This window comes from Podarcis melisellensis (assembly GCF_964234715.1).
Source record: "Podarcis melisellensis genome assembly, chromosome: 5".
NCBI lineage: Eukaryota > Metazoa > Chordata > Lepidosauria > Squamata > Lacertidae > Podarcis > Podarcis melisellensis.
The window spans coordinates 93,702,181-93,722,348 of NC_138537.1; the positions used below are offsets into that span (position 1 = coordinate 93,702,181).

Sequence of the window (20,168 nt, forward strand, 5' to 3'; positions counted from 1 at the left end):
TGAAAGATGGTGGTTTTCGGTCATCTGAGAACCCAAGCTGTTCTGGTACGGTTTGCTGTGGTATGGTAGAACTAATTTCCTACCGGGGAGATTTTTATGGTGTTCCAGTGTTGTACCCCTTGGAAGTGATCTTTTTTGATGAAACTTTCAAAGTATTTACAGCCATGGGCTCCTTTGGAAGGAAAATCCGGGTAAAAATTTAATAAATAAATTATATAAAAATCAGAAGTCATTAAGGGGACCTATCCAGGCATGTGAGCAGCTTTGATGCATAGTAACTGCCCAATTCAGTTTTTCCTCCACTCATCATTAGTTGCTGTGCTTCATTGATCACAGTGCTCAGCAGTTGCCATTAGTGATGCTGAAACTTTTATGAGGTAACTGCGTAGATAGCCATACTTTTTCTCTGAAGGATGTAAATATTCTGACATGGTCTTGGACTTTAAGTGCCTTGTGTTCAGATTTTATCCTTTCAGTCAGAAGTAGAATAAAGAAATATATATTTTCTGCCGTTTAAAATTGTTCACAGTATAATGTGTAAATGCTTTTTTTTTCTCTCACCCCGCAGTATAAATTTGTATGAACTAATCAAGAAAAATAATTTCCAAGGTTTTACACTGGGTTTGATTCGTAGATTCACGCTGTGTATATTAAGATGCTTACAGTTGTTGTACACAGAAAAGATTATTCACTGTGATCTAAAGCCTGTAAGTACAGCCATTTTTATATATCATTGTAGATTTTGTGTAATGAAGCATAGTCCAAGTCTTTAAAGGTAAAGGGACCCCTGACAGTTAGGTCCAGTCACGAACGACTCTGGCATTGCGGCACTCATCTCGCTTTACAGCCGGCGTTTGTCTGCTTCCGCAGACAGTTTTTCCGGGTCATGAGGCGAACCAGAGCAGCGCACAAAAATGCTGTTTACCTTCCCGCCGCAGCGATACCTATTTATCTACTTGCACTGTGTGCTTTCGAACTGCTAGGTTGGCAGGAGCTGGTGACTGAGCAATGGGAGCTCACCCCGTCGTGGGGATTCGAACCGCCGACCTTCCGATCGGCAAGTCCAAGCGGCACAGTGGTTTAAACCACACCACCACCCTCTGGTCCAAGTCTTTAGACAAGACTAAAGATTATTGTTTCCAAAATTGCATAACATTATTTTTCTCCCCCTCACTTGAGATCTTCTGGGCCCCTTGTCAGTGGCTAATTTTTAACTCTCATGCACATTATGGATTGTTATTTACACCAAGGAGTAGAAAAATATGTATACATTCCCCCCCCCTTAAACTGTGTTGTTTCATATTCTGTGTACAGTGGTACCTCGCAAGATGAATGCCTCGCAAGACGAAAAATGCGCAAGGCGAAAGAGTTTTCCGTTTTTTGAGTCGTTCCGCAAGACGAATTTCCCTATGAGCTTGCTTCGCAAGACGAAACGTCTTGCAAGTTCTTGCAAGTTTGTTTCCTTTTTCTTAAAGCTGCTAAGCCATTAATAGCCGCTAAGCCGCTAATAGCCGCTAAGCCGCTAATAGCTGTGCTTCGCAAGACGAAAAAACCGCAAGACGAAGGGACTCGCGGAACAGATTTATTTCGTCTTGCGAGGCACCACTGTATTCTACTGTGTATTCTACAGTATTCCCCCACCCCGTATATGTGTGTGTTTATTTCTGTGTAATGAGTTCATTTCAATGAATGAGGTCAGTTAGGTCCTAACAAGATGGGACATTATGTGTGTATTTGCATTTAACATGCACTTTTTTTAAAAAAATGCAAATAGTAGGTGGTGGTGGTGATAACTGCTGTAAGTAGCAAAGGGGAGTTTACCTTTATCTTCTTGCTTTCCATCCTGGCAAAAATAAATGCTCCTCTGAAGCTGCTATTTGCATTGGAAGGAAAACTCCCATTCTCACTATTTAATGTTATGTCTAGCTTGACTAGACCTCACTGGGTGGACGCGGGTCTACCCAAGGGACGCGGGTAGCACTGTGGGTTAAACCACAGAGCCTAGGGCTTGCTGATCAGAAGGTCAGTGGTTCAAATCCTCGTGACGGGGTGAGCTCCCGTTGCTCGGTCCCTGTTCCTGCCCACCTAGCAGTTTGAAAGCACGTTAAAGTGCAAGTAGATAAATAGGTACAGCTCTGGCGGGAAGGTAAACAGCGTTTCTGTGCACTGCTCTGGTTTGCCAGAAGCGGCTTAGTCATGCTGGCCACATGACCCAGAAGCTGTACGCCGGCTCCCTCGGCCAGTAAAGCGAGATGAGCACCGCAACCCCAGAGTCGGTCACGACTGGACCTAATGGCCAGGGGTCCCTTTACCTTTTACCTAGCTTAACTAGACCTCATTGAAAGTAAAAGGAAGTGATGAAATCCTGAGGTATAGATGACTCTCATATGGTTAAGCGTTCAACATCACAATAGCTGTTTTATGTTGATGCAGCAGTGATGTTTGGAAAGCTTTAACCATTCAGTGAATTTTCCAAATGACCAAATATATACACCAAAGGATTAATTTATGTTAGAGATACGATGCTTATTTCAGTTTTCTCTAGTACAGGCTCATAATTAAGGCCTGTTTTCTATGAGACAATGTCTATAATAAAAGCACTTTCCCTTGTAATTGGTCTGCTGCCACCCTTAGCCTGGCTTAAATGTGCCATTCGATGTATTTAAAAAATGTATATTTGTTCATGCAGGGCTCTATATGCTCAATGTCAGAGAATTGAGATCTGAAGTTGGTGGAAATGACCTCCATCAAGGAAGGCTTTTCTAATTCCTTCCGAGATTGGCCCAGCGGGTTTATGTGGCCCCTCTACAGTTATGCAGCAGCTGATTCCCTTTCTGGGGCTAATTTTCATGGTTTTTATGGAACATGATAAAGTCTCAGGGAGGCATGTTCCCAGTGTGGCTGACTAACCTGCCCTTCTCTGACCTGGTCCCTGCCCTTCTGAGTGAAGCATTCAAAGGTGCTAGGGCAGGGCTCAGCAAACTTTTTCAATAGGGGGCCGGTCCACTGTCCCTCAGACCTTGTGGGGTGCCGGACTACCGTATTTTTTGCTCTATAAGACTCACTTTTTCCCTCCTAAAAAGTAAGGGGAAATGTGTGTGCGTCTTATGGAGTGAATGCAGGCTGCGCAGCTATCCCAGAAGCCAGAACAGCAAGAGGGATCGATCCCTCTTGCTGTTCTGGCTTCTGGGATTCAGAATATTTTTTATCTTGTTTTCCTCCTCCAAAAACTAGGTGTGTCTTGTGGTCTGGTGCGTCTTATAGAGCGAAAAATACGGTATATTTTTTTGGGGGGGGGAATGGATGAATTCCTATGCCCCACAAATAACCCAGAGGTGCATTTTAAAATAAAAGAACACATTCTACTCATGTAAAAACACACTGATTCCCGGACTGTCCACAGGCCAGATTTAGAAGGCGATTGGGCCGGATCCGGCCCCCGGGCCTTAGTGTACCTACCCATGTGCTAGGGAATGGTCAATACGTCTTCAGAATGTAGCCATGTGAGCAAAATGGCAACCTATAATTTATAAGCATTGTTTGAGTTCTTTTTGATATATCAGCAAATGAATGGCATTTGCGTTCCTGTATGAACACTCCATCCACACAATAAGTCACACCTAAAAGAGGAGGTCAAAGAGGCTGGGATTTCTCACCAGACACCACCATATATAGTTGTACCTCGGGTTAAGAACTTAATTCGTTCTGGAGGTCCGTTCTTAACCTGAAACTGTTCTTAACCTGAAGCACCACTTTAACTAATGGGGCTCCCACTGCTGCCGCGTGATTTCCGTTCTCATCCTGAAGCAAAGTTCTTAACCTGAGGTACTATTTCTGGGTTAGCGGAGTCTGTAACCTGAAGCGTCTGTAACCCGAGGTACCACTATATTTGCAGTCTGGTTGTTTTTCCCCTGTAAAAATGTTTTTGCCATTAGTCTGCTAACCTGATAGATGTGTATTGATATTTTTTCTCCCCCTTCTTCGCTTTCCCCCATTTTAGGAGAACATATTAATAAACCAACCCCAACCTGGGCAGGTTTCATTTAAAGTTATCGACTTTGGATCAAGCTGCTATGAACACCAAAGAGGTTTGCAGAAAAGTCAAGTAGATGTAATTTTCTTTATTAGATTTCTTAATTTTTGATTTATTTACTTATGTACTTCAAACTCCACATCTTCAGTATAAATTTATAATCCTGGGGGAGCTTACAAGGGAGTAAGAAACAAAGGCACAATGATTTTTTAAAATAGTTTTTTGAAGTAAAAAGGGAAATCAACTGTTAAGTTGTGGGTGAACATATCAGATGACACAGCGATTCTTCAAACAGCTCTTGTTTAGTCACAGGCCAGAACTGAACTGAACTGAAGGGTTCAGCCAGCCTGCTTATATAGAGCTCCAGTACAACGTTACTGTAACAACTTTCTAAAACTATCCAATCACTGAACGTCACTTTCGATCCCTTATTTGCATAACTATCTACAGTATCTCCCTGCTGGCCCAGGGTGAGAACTTCAGTACATAACATCAACACTGGCCTCTTTCCCTCCCTCCCTCTGATGCCCTTTCACATCTCTGCCCCCCATTGGCTTGCATGGCTGTTTGTTGCAGCAGCCCTGGCTATAGGCTCCTCAGCTGAATGGTGCCTCTGGGGCTGCCCAGGGGGTGGAGAGTGCCGGGAACGGAGGCGGCCCTGGAGTAAGCAAGCAAGCCAGTGGGCCAAGGTGCCCAGCCAGCCAGTCCTCCAGTCCTTGCAGTTGGGAATGGACAAACTAGTGGGGTACCTGGCAAGCAGGTGTTCCGCTAGCCTTTCTTGTGCTTACTGTGTGCAAGGCCTGCCTGGGAGCTGAGTTGCGTGTCGAGACCCTGAGACCACCCCCTTGTTGATGAATAAGACACAAGGACACAGATATTAGGTTAATGTTATTGGGCAAATTTAGGCCACAACCTTATTGGTTACAGAATGTGAGTGGTACTGTATTGGCTTAGGCATTGGAATTGACCCGACTATATCTGACTCCTGCCCATCATGCAGGGAGTCAAGGGTCAAGGAGGAGTCCCGTGGATGCAAACCAATTTGTGCTCCCCCTGGGTTCCTGACGGGGTCGTGGCATGGCCCTAGCCCATCCCCGGACTTTGGACAAGATCCACACCCCCGGATTCCTTTAACGGAATACCCTTAAGCTTGGAGGGGCAGGTGCTGGCCACACCTCCCCTCCCCCAGAGCCAGTGTGGTGTAGTGGTTAAGAACGGTGGACTCGTAATCTGGTGAACCGGGTTCGCTTCCCTGCTCCTCCACATGCAGCTGCTGGGTGACCTTGGGCCAGTCACACTTCTCTGAAGACTCTCAGCCTCACTCACCTCACAGAGTGTTTGTTGTGGGGGAGGAAGGGAAAGGAGATTGTTAGCTGCTTTGAGACTCCTTCGGGTAGTGATAAAGAGGGATATGAAACCCAAACTCTTCTTCAAACCAATGCCTAACTGCCACACGAGCCCAAGGCTCGCCACCAAATACTCTCGCACTTGCAACAATCCTTCACAGGCTCTCCAATCCGGCTCGCGCCTCAGTTCAAATGTGGCCCGGCCACGCCCCCCCAGCCAGCGAATTGGCTGGCAGACAAATGACATGGCTGGGAACCCCCAGGGGACGCGGGACTTTCCCCCCCGCCCCCGGAGGGGAGTGGGTGGCCACGTGGTCCACTGCAACCCCTCCCCACTGGGAAGTGGAGCAGATTTCCCGGTGCTGAAGGGCAGTTTTTTCACCATGCAGGCCAGGCAGCGCCCACGGCTGCCTCCCCATGTGAGTAAGATGCTGGCCTCATGTTCACCTTTGGCCAGTCTCTGTTGGGCCCGAGGCCGGGGGCATCCTCTTCCCAAATTCCTGAGGGGCATCGTGAGGAGATACCTCTCTTTGGGGTGGATGGGGCAGCTCAGAGATCAGGGTTGGTGGTGGCTGCTGCCCAGAGGACTCCCAGAGGGAGGGGAGAAGAGGCTGAGGGAACACTCCATAAGGGAGGGTGTTCAAAAAGGAGTGAGAGGCTGCCAGCTCTGCAGTCAAGGGGCTCCTGAGCCCCACAGGGGTGCCGCAGAAAGAATGTAGTTGGTCAAGAGAACCATGGACCCAAAAAGGTTGAAAACCTGTGAGCTAGAATATCAACTTTTGCTATATTGATAGTTCAACACACTGTCTTCTAGAAACATACCGTATTTTTTGCACCATAACACTCACTTTTTTCCTCCTAGAAAATAAGGGGAAATGTCTGTGTGAGTTATGGAGGGAATGCCTACGGATTTTCCTCCTCTAAAAACTACGTGTGTGTTATGGTCGGGTGCGTTTTATAAAGTGAAAAATACGGTATATATAAATAAATAGACTGCAGAAAGAATGTAGTTGGTCAAGGGAGCCTTGGACTCAAATTGGTTGGAAACCTCTGGTCAAGACCAAAATGATGGGACTTAAGATAAGGAGCTCAGGGACTTGCATCGAGCGAGGATCGGTGGCAATGGAAGAGGAGATAATTTACACTTCCAATGTTTTTTCCCTGCCTTTTTATTCCAGTGTATACGTATGTCCAGAGTCGATTTTATCGTTCCCCAGAAGTGATTCTTGGTCACCCCTATGCAACCCCTATTGACATGTGGAGCTTAGGGTGCATTATGGCTGAACTCTACACAGGGTACCCACTTTTTCCAGGGGAGAATGAAGTGGAGCAGCTTGCATGCATTATGGAGGTAACTTCTGATTTTAATATTAGCAGGTGTTGCAGAAACAACTCAGACTCTAAAGAACAAGTTTAACTATACACAGGAACGTACACATGCTCACAAAGCAACATCGCAAGTAGTTTTTGAAACTCCTCTAAGATTTGTCACATCAAGTTCCACTTTATTCCTTACTAGTTCAGCTTCATCTGGAAAACTGTGCACTTTTAGAAGGATATGTAGATGTTGGGAGTGTTCAGAGCAGGACAACAAATATGGAAGGTTGAAAGAAGGTTGGGCTGATTTCTCCTGGAGAAGACAAGGCTGATAGCATTCTTCAGATATCTGAAAGGGTTTTGCATGGAAAACAGCAAGGACTTGTCCTCTGCTACTCCAGAAGGCAAGATTAGGTCTAGTGGACTTAAGGTACAAGAGGGTAGATCTCAGTTGACTATCAGGAGAAACTTCTTGAAGGTAACAGCATTTAGCAATGGGAACAATTATCTTGAGAGGTCCTGCAGTCTCTCTAAATGGAGGTTTTTGGTGGTTGGACAGCCATCTGTGAGAGATGCTCTTGGGGTTTCCTGCAGAAAGCCAGGGGGTGGGACAATGTGTCCTCCAACTGCGAATCAGATGCCATGCAGAGGTTTACTCTTCCAGAGACACAACCCCATGGAAGTGTGATCACAGTTCATACCCTCTCCAGCAATCCCCCCCATACTCTCAATCCACCTTCCATGCTCCAAGTCATGATTGTCCTTCCAGGCATGCACATCCTTTACATGTAACGCTACTCCTCCTCCTTTCTGTTTGATCCATGCCTTTTGAACAGGTTCTCACCCTCATCTCACCAGGTTTCAGTCATGCTTGTTCACATGAAATGAAGGCATCTCTTTCATTACCTGTGAATTTTATCTGTGCTCCTCTGTTAAAGTCTGAGGAATTCGATGTGTCAAACAAAAATTATGTCTACCACAAACATTTTAAACACAAATTAGCTAGCGTATGTCTCCGAAGATGCACACACACAATTGTTTTCTGTACAAAATACGTCCTTATGAAATAAAATGTTGCATTTCAGAAATGACTTGCATACAAGTGGCATTACACTGGCATTAGAGTGCCTGTAAAATGTTTAATATCCCCACAGGAACTCATACAACCCAGAACACAAAGACCAAAATACCACCTAGTGATGGGAAATTGAAATGTGGGATAATAACACAGACCTGTTGGGTGTTTCAATGATTACAAGAAGATTATGTGTGTGAAGTGATTTAAACACTCTAACTTCCAAGTATTAAAAGCCCCTTTCTGGCATGCAACAGGCCCATAGAGTTGACCCAGAAAAAGGAGGGCAGCAATCCTTGTGAAGAACATGAAACTCAAAATGTACCATTTAACAGATACTCTCTCATTTGATTATAAAAGTCAGTTTCTAAATTGATTTAGATGTACAGAGATTTTATTAGTTCCAGCCCAGTTTTTTTAAGATAGTTTTGAACTTTATTTCCGTCTCCTGATACGTTAGTTCTCCCTCCCAGTTTTGGGCCAGGCATAACTTTCATTTTTAGCCGTTGATAACAGTGTTGAGGAGAATCAGATCCAGTACAGATAGAAACCACCAGTTAGGTTGGAACCATTGATGAGTTCCTCAGAACACTTATTTTTACTGTTTGTGGTAGTTTCCCCCTCTTTTCAACTGACTCTGCGGTAGAATAAAAAAGAGCTCAGCCATTATATCAACATGTCCTTCAAGTTAAAGGTGTAAGACCATTAATTTGTTATATACTTAACAGAGGTGCTCTTCAGGCTGACTTTTTGTGTGTGTTAAAGATACTAGGTCTTCCACCAGCTGATTTCATTCAGACTGCATCAAGAAGACGAACGTTCTTTGGTAAGTTGCTGTTATTGACTTACTCGCATAGTGCCCATCATTATGGTGGATAGGGCATTTGTGGAAGAAAGACCTTCATATTGTATGGTGCTTTGTGCAAGAGGGGTTGCAATGCATATTTATATGCTCTAGATACACACCCCAGCCTCTGCGTGGCACAGATTTCAAGGGTGCTAACACACGCCTTTGGTTTCATTTCCTTGGAATTAAGAGCAGTGCAGACTAGTGCAGAATTAAGAGTCTTGCAGCTTATCTACATTCATTTAGTGCTTGTTGTTCTTACCATGCCATCTGGGTTTGTGCTTTTGCAGTTTGGGCTCGGACTATAGTGGGCATGTTGACTCTGTTGCCAGGCTTTGGTCTGTCAAGCCGAAAAATATCAAGCTATAGCGGGTGGCGCTGTGGGTAAAACCTCAGTGCCTAGGACTTGCCGATCGTATGGTTGGCGGTTCGAATCCCCGCGGCGGGGTGAGCTCCCGTCTTTCGGTCCCAGCTCCTGCCCACCTAGCAGTTCGAAAGCACATCAAAGTGCAAGTAGATAAATAGGTACCGCTTTATAGTGGGAAGGTAAATGGCGTTTCCGTGTGCTGCGCTGGTGCCGGCTCGCCAGAGCAGCTTTGTCATGCTGGCCACGTGACCCGGAAGTGTCTCTGGACAGCGCTGGCCCCCGGCCTCTTAAGTGAGATGGGCGCACAACCCTAGAGTCGGACACGACTGGCCCGTAAGGGCAGGGGTACCTTTACCTTTATAGCTTGAAATGTTGCAGCTGATGTCAACTCTAATGCAAATTATCTGCCCATGTAGCACACAGAAATGGCACAGAGAAGAAAAATTGTGTTTGTTTTTAAACTTTCTATATTATATGTTCCATAATACTATGTGCAGTTGCTTTAATTAAGTCAGTTTATAAATGAATGCCCCTTCCATAAATTAAATAGTATTTATTTGCCGTCTCCCCATTTGAGAGTCTGCATTATTATTCACACACAAACAAACCCTGCTCCAGCCCCCCTTCACTTCAACCAGCAATCTCACCCCTGGATTATTTTTTTGCCTTCATGACACAAACATATAAACAGTATTCATTTATAGTTCAACTCAGCATTTTCTTCTTGGATGGGACTATCTAAAATACCTTCCTCATTTCCCTCAAGGATGGATATTTAATCTTTTAACTGTTGCTGTATTTGCCTGAGTTAGACAGGTATTTTATCTTACAACAAAATAAAATTAGTATTTTGGTAATAATTTAGTGGGGTTTCCAAAACAAGGTATGCCATTTCCAATAAAAGCCATGTCCCAGTATTGGAACACAAATTTCCCACAGAAAACCAGTTGCTTCCTTCCTATTCTAGTCCATTTCCAGGTTGAATTCAAAGTACCTCTGAAATCTTACTGCACCCAGGAGCCCAGGGAATCAGATTAACTGCCTGCTCCCATATAAACGTGGCTGCCCTCTAAGATCTCCTTAGGCTCTACTCCAAGTGCCCCTTCAAGCGTTACATGGGCTGGGGATCAAGCATTTCTGTGTTGGCTTTATGGATTGTGGAATAGGCCTCCCAGAAATATAATTTATTTTATCTTTAGGCACCAAGTTACTCTCTCGTGCTTTTGGAAAGCAATAATAAAGTATCTATTGCTAGTTTACTGTTGCACTGAATTTCCTTTGTCATAATACATTTAGACCAATGGTTGGGTTTTTTTAAAAAAAATATTGTGGATTTGAATGTAATTGTTTTATTCTGAATTGTAAATCACCTTGAAGAGATGGAAAGGTGAGATGTGTTTTAAGTATTTATTCATTTGCTTGAGGCTTTCGTTGCAGCTTTTGGCTGCAGTACATAAATATTCAAGCACTAAATCGTTAATCTCTGAGAGATTTTTCTTCGAGTGAAAATTAATGGTTTTGTGAACAACATTGGCACTCTTCTGGATCAGGGATTCAAACTGTTAGCCTATGCTGCCAAAATCTTCCCAGGTCTCTGATGGTTCTTCTAATCTTTTAATCAAGGTGGGTTTTAAGTTTACCCACAGAGCAAAAAGCTTCATGTAAGCTCTGCACTGTAAGGTATTTTTCTGTACCTGTGAATTAAGCAAAGTTACACCTGGGGTCCTTTGCTACATTGCTAGGCATTCCTGGCTCCTAACGGCACCACATTTATTATGGTGTCTGACCATAAAAATAAGGAATAATTTTTTATGGCAAAATGCACTTCCAATTGAATAGGGTGGATCCCAACATTACAGCATTGGACATCCCTGTTCTATTTTTTTTTAATATATATAATATTTTATTAGGTTTTAACAAAAAGAAATTTTTTTAGACAATAGATAAAAAACACAAGAAAAATACAAAAACACAAAAATACAAAAGTACAGTCATTTAACATATACAGAAAAAAGAATAAAAAAATAAAAATCCCTCTTTTTAATTCCTCTCCATTCATTAACTTATTTTCTGACTTCCTCACACCTCCCTTTTTTGTATTCCATTTAGAAATTGGTTCAGCAAATTCATATCTTATTTGTTTATCCTTAATTATTTTTCCTCACATATTATAGTTTCAAGTTTTCATCTAATACCAATCTATTCTTGCATATTCTTATTTTGCCTTATCACTAGAACCCCTTCATTTCATTTCAATGTCATCAACATTCAAACATTTTACATTGTTTCTGTAAATAAATTTTAAATTTCTTCCAATCTTCTTCCACCAACTCTTCTCCCTGGTCACGAATTCTGCCAGTCATTTCCGCCATTTCCATATAGTCCATTACTTGCATCTGCCATTCTTCCAAGGTTGGTAGGTCTTGTGTCTTCCAATTCTTTGCGATAAGTATTCTTGCTGCTGTTCTAAATAAATATTATCTGGGCAGACTTAAGTCTTCTGTGGACTTACCCTTCCAGCATCAAAATTTTAAATATTATGCAAATGTGTATACAGTTTTAAAATGTTGCTTTTCTGTTTTAAAGATTCCAGCGGGACTCCAAAGAACCTTACAAATAGCAGGGGGAGAATAAGAAACCCGAACACAAGGGAACTGAGCGCTGTATTGAAAACATACGATGGTGCATTTCTGGATTTTCTGAAAAAGTGCCTTGTGTAAGAGAACATTCATTTGTTTCTCCCATTGCATATATATAGGCTCTTAAATCCTGCTTTTCTGTCCTTAAGTTAAATGTCTGGAGCTCAGTTATGGTAGCAATGTTTATTTTGATTTGCTAATTCCCCATATTGCCAGAGGATGTAATGAAAATGTTTTGCGGAAGGAAGCAGTATATTTCACACGGGACTCCAGGAGTTCTTTGGAAGTTTGTCAGAGGTTTCTCAGTTAGTATATCAGTCATGGTGAACAAACTTTCCTGAAAGGCAGCTTGGCTACCACTGCATTATCTCCCCAAAGAATGTGCAACTTTAAAGAACATATTGGACGTGTTCCAAGTGGCTGGTTCACACCATGCGCCAATGGAGAGTTATCCTATCCATGTTTTCCATAAACTTGCTTGGGCCCCATGGCAGACAAGTAGAGGTTCGTTGATAGACAAGTTTTGAAACCACTAAGTTAGGGAGATACTAGATGGGATCACATTCAGCATGTGAGCTGAGTTGGCAGAATTAAAGACATGATTTTAGAAGTGTAAGGCCACAGTCACTTGGTGGCGTGGGAGTTATTGGTGGCTGGCTGCAAAAGTGGCTAAAGTTATTGCGCTTGATGCTCTGCCTCCCAGGACCCACCTGACTCTTTCAATGCCTGTTTAAAACTTACCTATGCATTCTGGCATTCTCAAACTGATCTCCCTCATCTATCTTTCTTCTTCATTTTGCCTCCTTTCAGGCTCTAAGGAGAACAGGTCCTTTGCCTTTTTTTTTTGGGTGCAGCGCCTATATATTAGACACTCAGATTTTTGCAGAGCAAATTATGTGACATGCAGTGATGAAACTGCTGTGAAAATGCAATTACTGAAACGGGTGGTGCTGTGGTCTATACCACAGAGCCTAGGGCTTGCTGATCAGAAGGTTGGTGATTCAAATCCCCGCGACGGGGTGAGCTCCTGTTGCTCGGTCCCTGCTCCTGCCAACCTAGCAGTTCCAAAGCATGTCAAAGTGCAAGTAGATAAATAGGTACCGCTCTGGTGGGAAGGTAAACAGCGTTTCCATGCACTGCTCTGGTTCGCCAGAAGCGGCTTAGTCATGCTGGCCACATGACCCGGAAGCTGTCTGCGGACAAACGCCGGCTCCCTTGGCCTATAGAGCGAGATGAGCGTGCAACTCCAGAGTTGTCCACGACTGGACCTAACGGTCAGGGGTAAAGGTAAAGGGACCCCTGACCATTAGGTCCAGTCGTGGACGACTCTGGGGTTGCGGCACTCGTCTCACTTTATTGACCAAGGGAGCCGGCGTACAGCTTCCGGGACATGCGGCCAGCATGACTAAGCCGCTTCTGGCAAACCAGAGCAGCGCACAGAAACGCCGTTTGCCTTCCCACCAGAGTGGTACCTATTTATCTACTTGCACTTTGACGTGCTTTTGAACTGTTAGGTTGGCAGGAGCAGGGACCGAGCAACGGGAGCTCACCCTGTCACGGGGATTCGAACCGCTGACCTTCTGATCAGCAAGTCGTAGGCCCTGTGGTTTAACCCACAGCGCCACCCGCGTCCCTTACGGTCAGGGGTACCTTTACTTTTTAAGGTCATACCATATGAGTGTGGTGGTTTCGTGTGCTGTCACATGTAGGATAATGTGAGTAATAAACCCCATATGCACATAGGTTTGTGTGTGTATAATACATGTGCATCATGCTCCATACTGATGTTCTCCATCTGTTTTATGTCAAGATGGAAACCTTCCTTGCGCATGACTCCGGAAGATGCAATGCACCACTCCTGGATGCAGGACCCATGGTTACATAAAGCAAAACAAAAGCCCAAGCCTACTATGAAGTCAGGCGATGCAGAGAAGAAGAAGGAAAACGCTCATAAGAGTGCTCAGCCAGAACGAGGTGGACTCATAGTTCTTGGTTCTTTCTCCCTCCCCCAAATGAATTGTCTTTAAATAGGTATTTCAGAGGGGGACAAACCAAAACCAAAACACCAGGAAGCACCTGCTAAGTTCAGCAGCATCTTGAGGTGTGATTCTCTCTACTTGGCAGTTTGCACGTTATGGAAACCAGAAAGGCCACATTATGGGATACTAGTAGCTGAACCCAGCTCCCAAAGGATTCCAACTCCAAATAAAGAAGCAGCAGCAAGTTTCCATCCTTTATGGTCGAAAAGATATGTTTGAAATAGTCAGTGCCAGAGGACTTGTTGCATAAGATTTTTCAGTGATTGTACGGTGGGGCTGCTGTTGGGTTGAAATAAACGACAGACGAGTGGGGAGTGTCATATGGGAGGCATCTCCCGAGCATGTCTCGGGGAGTCCCTTTCATTGAATATTACAGCATTGCCACATATGTGCTTGTTGCTGATTGGTTAACATAAGTACAAAGCAAGGGTTGCATATAGGCATTAATCACCAATAGATTAAAGGGTGGGAAAGGGAACACAAAACTAGACAGGCATGAAAACCTCCTTATTAAATTATAACTAGTGATTGATATAGCAAGACTTAAACAATTACTAGTGATTGATATAGCAAGACTTAAAAGGACATAACAAGCACGTTCCGTAGATGTGGTCAATCATGGATTAAGAACAGGTCAGGGTACAATGTTTTCATGAACTCAATGTGAACTGAACATTCTAGGGTGATGAAGGAATGTCTCAACTTAGAACGGTTTGTGCAGAATCATTTCTCATCAGGCTGCAGCACAATATATGCCTCCTTGGCCTTCCCCATGATGGGCAGAAGCAGGGAAAAATATGAAAAATAAAACTCTTTTCATGAAATTTATTGCAAAATTGCATAGCGCTTTGAAAAACAGATTATACAAAATAATGGAAACAATGCACATTTACTGAATTTGCATAACCTATACATTTCACAGAATCTATTTGGTTACCTTTCTGCGCATTTTGTTGCTTTCTACCCAGCTCAGTTTTCTGCTCCCCTAAAGTGTGGCGAGCAGGATAAAAAGTATGATGTGACCATGTTTCCCTGTTCAGCAGTGGCGTAGCGTGGGTTGTCAGCACCCGGGGCAAGGCAAGTAATTTGCGCCCCCTAACCCATGGATTTGCGCCTCCTAACCCCCAGATGTTGTGCCCGGTGCGACCGCCCCCCCCTGCACCCCCCACATTACGCCACTGCTGTTCAGGTACCCCCAGGGAGTAGTTGCACCTGTGTGGGCAATTTCAGAAAGCAAAGGGCCGTGCAATTGCCACATCACAAGTGCTCTCATGCTCTGGTGTCCATGCCTGCACCTTGCCAATGAAAAGGACCCCACATAGCCCCCCCCCAGTTCCTAAATTCTCTCAGCCTATGGCAATTGTTCCCTGGATGTCAAAGCAGCTTCCGTCAGCCCAGAAACTGATGTGGGGTGAGGAAGAGTGGAATAAATTTAATGATTATCTAGTTAAAATTGTCAAGTTAAATTAACTGAAAACAGCTTGCAGATCCTTAATTGGCTTAGGGTTTCATTTATGTTAAGTGATGAATTAATATGTTTAATTCCATAAGGTGAAGATTTAAGGATGTTAATGTCTAAGTTAAATTTCATAAGAATTGGGATTGGGAAAACCGTTAAAAGGACATGCAATGAAATTCAACCAAGGGGAAGCGAGGAAGTCGCTTAACAAAGTTAATAAGTGTAATTTTCAATAAGGCTATGATTTATGTTTGTTTGTCTTGTGGGTTTGTTTGTTTATAATATTGTGAAAGCTAATATTTTTTTTTTTTTTGAAAAAAAGAGAAACTGATGTGGGGTGGCAGGGGGAACGAACTGAAAATATAAAAATCGTTTTCCTTGAGTGTGTCCTCCAGTCCCGAGACCAAGTCAAGATATCTACACGCAAACACACACACTGTTTGCTTTGGGGTTGGAGGAAATCTGTCTTCTGCTACTGCATTTGCTGAGAAAACACAGACCATTGTTTCTATATGCCGACAGCTGCAAGAATTATGCTAGCACAAAATTGGAAATTAGAAGTAATACCCAACATAAGTGATTGGCAGGTTAAAATGATAAATTATGCTGAGCTTGATAGAATATCAGGAAGATTAAGGGACCAAGACGAACAGAAATTTCATGATAATTGGAAGAAATATTTAACGTATATGGAATCTAAATCTCAGGTGACACTGGCGGGGTTGAAATAACTCTAACAGCGGGAAAGGCCTATGTAAAAGAGGTAAAAAGTACGTGACTATATAATTTATTCGATACTTACCAAAGGAGTGGAGGGAAGTCCAAGGCTCAGTTGAGACTAACTCAGTTATGTATTTTATTTATGATTTGTGAAGTGGATATAATTTGTATAAGGTATGTGGTGGATTTTTTGTTTATGTTTTTCCTGTATATATGTGCAATATAAATAAAAAAATTAACAAAAGAAAAGAAAAAGAAAACACAGGCCATTTGATGTCTGTTTCCTAAACTCAGTTCCCCTCACCATCAGCTGTTTCAGGGGTAGAGGTTGGTCGCCTATGTTTGCCGTGGAAAGAGAGGGAGAAAGGAGGGACTGACAATAGAGGAAGCTTTATCTCCCCAGTGATTGATTATTAAGGAGGATAGTGTCCATCAGTGATGGACAGCTACGTGTTTGTAGTGTAGGGAAACAAAACGGGGAGGTCCCACCCTCTCTGCTCCAGGTGGCGGTAGCTTCCAGAGATGAAAGTGATTTCATGCTCTTTATTCAGCTCATAGTGGTGAGGAGGAATGAATGAAAGTCCCCTCAAAGTATCTGCTTTATATACATTATTTACACAATGGGCTGCACATGATTGGCTAATTCTGGAATTCTACTGTAAGCCAATCAGGTTGTGGATTCACTTCTATCTGGAGCATGATTGGGTGGTTCCTGCCAACCAATCATACTGCTGCATTGTTCTAAGACCAATCAGACTGCTGCATTCTGAATCCTATTGTTCTAGGACCGATCAGACTGCTGCCTTTTGGATCCTATTGTTCTAGGACCAATCAGACTGCTGCAGTTTGGATCCTATTGTTCTAAGACCAATCAGACTGCTGCATTCTGAATCCTATTGTTCTAGGACCAATCAGACTGCTGCCTTTTGGATCCTATTGTTCTAAGACCAATCAGACTGCTGCATTCTGAATCCTATTGTTCTAGGACCAATCAGACTGCTGCAGTTTGGATCCTATTCGATTCAGTACATAACAAGAGACATCTCGCAGAACTATCTCGAGATCTCCCTGGAAGCTGCTGCTGTTGCTGCCGCCATCTCTCCTTGCTTCTCTGGTGGTTGGCAGTAGGGGCGAGCAAAGGTGTTCATGGGATTCTGCCACCCAAGATGGCAGCTTCCGTCAGCCTCATGGGTGGGCTGGTGGTGTGCTAGAAATACTGGTTTTTGTTACACATCTCAACCTTCCTGTTCTTTCAGCCCACTGCACTTCTACCTGTTTAGGGAAGCTTTTAATGTTTTATGAATTGTTGTGTTTTAATATTTTGCTGGAAGCCGCCCAGAGTGGCTGGGGAAACCCAGCCAGATGGGTGGAGTATAAATAAGAAATTGTTATAAATTATAATATTACTACCTGCACCACTCACAGAAACCTCAAGCAGGTACAGGTATCTCTAGCAGAGGCTGCCTCCCTGAGGCATAGCCCTCCCCACAAATCTCAGAGCCACACTCTCTTCCCTGCTAAACATGCATTTTACTCTTCTGTCCAAATTCAGGAAAGCTCTGCAAACATTTCTGTCAACCTGCTGTTCTCTGCCCATCACAATCCCAAAGCATCACTTTGAGAAAGAGGCTCCTGTTATTTGTGTCTTAGGAGGAGAAAAAGGCATGTGTTTGCTGGAGGTTTCTTCTCTATCTCTTGTTGCCAGGGCTAAGCTGCAGCTTCAGAACTGCCTTTGAGTACAGTCTGAGCATGCTCAGTGCTGGTTTCCCTAAGGCCACACCTCAAAGCACGTTCATTGCAGCTAGCCAGGAGAAGGCTGTTGTCAGTTTCGATAGCTGGTTTTTATAATATTTGTCAAGAGAGAGCACTGGCGGACAGTTGTATGTATGTTTCTAGGTTTTTGCTTAATTATTTGCGTTTATTTTTGTGAATGGGGAGGAGGATTGAGAGGAGAAATGTGGCTTGTGTGTGTGTTGCAACTGTCAACACTTAGAGTCACAGAACTGTCAAGTTGGAAGAGGGTCATCTAGTCCAGTTCGCTGTAATGCAGGAATCTTTCACCCAACGTGGGGCTTGAACCCTGAGCAAATTACATGCTGCTTGATATATAACCTCTATATAAAATAAGTGGTTTGCAAGAAATATTAAAATGATGAATACAGTTAAAAACAATTCTAAACTATGCCAGCATCAACAAGGCTGGATGCAAAAGTGTTTTAGGCACGTGCCAAAACCTTACTTGAACTCTCCTCTTTGTATTTATTGAAGTCCTAAAGCAATTCTGGATTTACTGCTCCCTAAGGTAATACATTTTCTCTTAACTTTTGTGTCTCCCCTTTCCTACAGATGAAACCACACGGCACCAATCTGCTGGAGAAATAAAATCTGATCCCTCTGAAAAGTTATCCATTGCGATTCAGAAATTATCTCCCATCATAACCTCCCAAGATGCAAACGAAGAGGAAAAGGAGGATTCCAGCAAGCAAGAAACTCCAGAAAAAGAACTGGAAACCCTGGTGGACAAAACTGTTAAAAGAGAACAGAGAGACCATAGGACTGAGAAGGCCATGCACAAAAATACAAGCATCTTGCCACCCATCAAGTACAAGCAATGACTAGTCCTCTTTGCATATCATTTGTGGTCTGCTTTTAGGTAACTTTTTTTGCTGTAAAATGTTCAAGAACAGAAATTTAACATAACTGCCTGTATACGGTCTGTGCACATTTCTTGGTGTGGAGGAAGATTGTATGAGTGGAAATGGGTGCTCTTTTACAGTTCAAATAGAATATATTTTGCTCTCTTGAGGGACAGAAATTAATTTTCATCAGAACAAGGGTGTGGCTGATCATTTTACTTGTGAGTACTGCAAGGTGAAGACATAGGACCTCTGTCTAACCTCCAAGACATTTCTTGCACAGCTCATGGGCTCTTATTTCAGTCAGGGGTTTGGTTTTTTTTAAGTGTCGTATCGTATTTTATTTATTAAATTTGTATAGCGCCATATATCCATAGATCTCAGGGTGGTTAATGACACCAGAAGCGACAGGTGTTAAAAAAACCCCCACAACTTAAAACATTTCCCAGAAAAGAGAAAGAAAGAAAAAAATCAGAAAGAGCAGCAAGACAGGGGTACCAGAGCTCTGCATTGTGACCCCAATTCAATAGATAGGAGCCCTATAATTTGCACAAGTGATAAAGGGGCATTGTGTGAGACCCCTGTACACACACACACACAAACACACACACGTTTTAAATGCCTGTTATATATGGGATGCAGGTGGCGCTGTGGGTTAAACTACAGAGCCTAGGACATGCCAATTAGAAGGTCGGCGGTTCGAATCCCTGCGACGGAGTGAGCTCCCGTTGTTTGGTCCCTGCTCCTGCCAACCTAGCGGTTCAAAAGCACGTCAAAGTGCAAGTAGATAAATAGGTACCACTATGGCGGGAAGGTAAACAGCGTTTCCGTGTGCTGCTCTGGTTCACCAGAAGCGGCTTAGTCATGCTGGCCACATGACCCAGAAGCTGTACGCCGGCTCCTTCGGCCTATAGAGAGAGATGAGCACCACAACCCCAGAGTCGGTCACGACTGGACCTTTACCTTATATGTGCTACCATTCCAGTTTCCAAGATAAGCTCTCACATGAATTGTGTAGAGATCTTGAGAAAACAACTTTTTCTAAATGTGTTGTTGAAATCTCAAGTTCACCCTCTGTATCCAGCGACTGACACCACAAGGCCACTGGAAGCAAAATGGCCGGCTTGTGCTCAGGTGAGAAGCAAATGGGAGGAGGGGTTTGGTATTAGAAGCCACCCACAGAAACGTCACCACACGTGGCAGGTTTCCGTCATGGTCCTCCATGCACCAGAAGCAGCTTAGTCATGCTGGCCACATGACCCAGAAAGCTGCCTGTGGACAAACGCTGGCTCCCATGGCCTGAAAAGTGAGATGAGTGCTGCACCTTTGACTGGACTTAGCAGTCCAGGGGTCCTTTAACTTTACCTTTTATGTTTCTGGTGAGTTTCCTGGAACAAAACAATATCTGGATCAGCCTTTCACCAGAAAGCCTCAATTCTGGGAGAGGGGTTTGCTCCCAAATTCAGTTTAGCCATGACTTGGTTGGAATCTCATAATAGCACAAGGTTCCACAACACAGATGATGTCGCAAAATGATTAAGGTAGCCATAAAATCTTGATTGCTGCGATAATATTGAAATTACTGCTTTCTAATGGAAGCACTGGAGGGAGTCATGTGGTTTTGAACTCTGTAAAAAAAGTATTTTGAGCTCAGAGGAGGAAATTATGCTTTCAACGGAAGTGGCATCTG

At 43.5% G+C, this 20,168-nt stretch overlaps 2 protein-coding genes across 4 annotated transcripts in view; one reads left to right on the forward strand and one right to left on the reverse strand.

The window, feature by feature from the left end:
• DYRK4 (dual specificity tyrosine phosphorylation regulated kinase 4) overlaps positions 1-18,542 on the forward strand; it is a 52,593-nt gene extending 34,051 nt beyond the window's left edge. For all 3 annotated transcript variants that reach the window (XM_081911713.1, XM_081911714.1, XM_081911715.1), the window contains 7 exons: positions 569-707; positions 4,001-4,088; positions 6,558-6,730; positions 8,537-8,597; positions 11,572-11,701; positions 13,435-13,598; positions 18,189-18,542. In XM_081911713.1, the coding sequence (XP_081767839.1) occupies positions 569-707; positions 4,001-4,088; positions 6,558-6,730; positions 8,537-8,597; positions 11,572-11,701; positions 13,435-13,598; positions 18,189-18,457 (1,024 nt within the window). In that variant the 3' untranslated portion in view covers positions 18,458-18,542. The remainder of the gene's footprint in view (positions 1-568; positions 708-4,000; positions 4,089-6,557; positions 6,731-8,536; positions 8,598-11,571; positions 11,702-13,434; positions 13,599-18,188) is intronic.
• FGF6 (fibroblast growth factor 6) overlaps positions 1-20,168 on the reverse strand; it is a 187,593-nt gene that overhangs the window by 98,297 nt on the left and 69,128 nt on the right. The window lies entirely within an intron of this gene.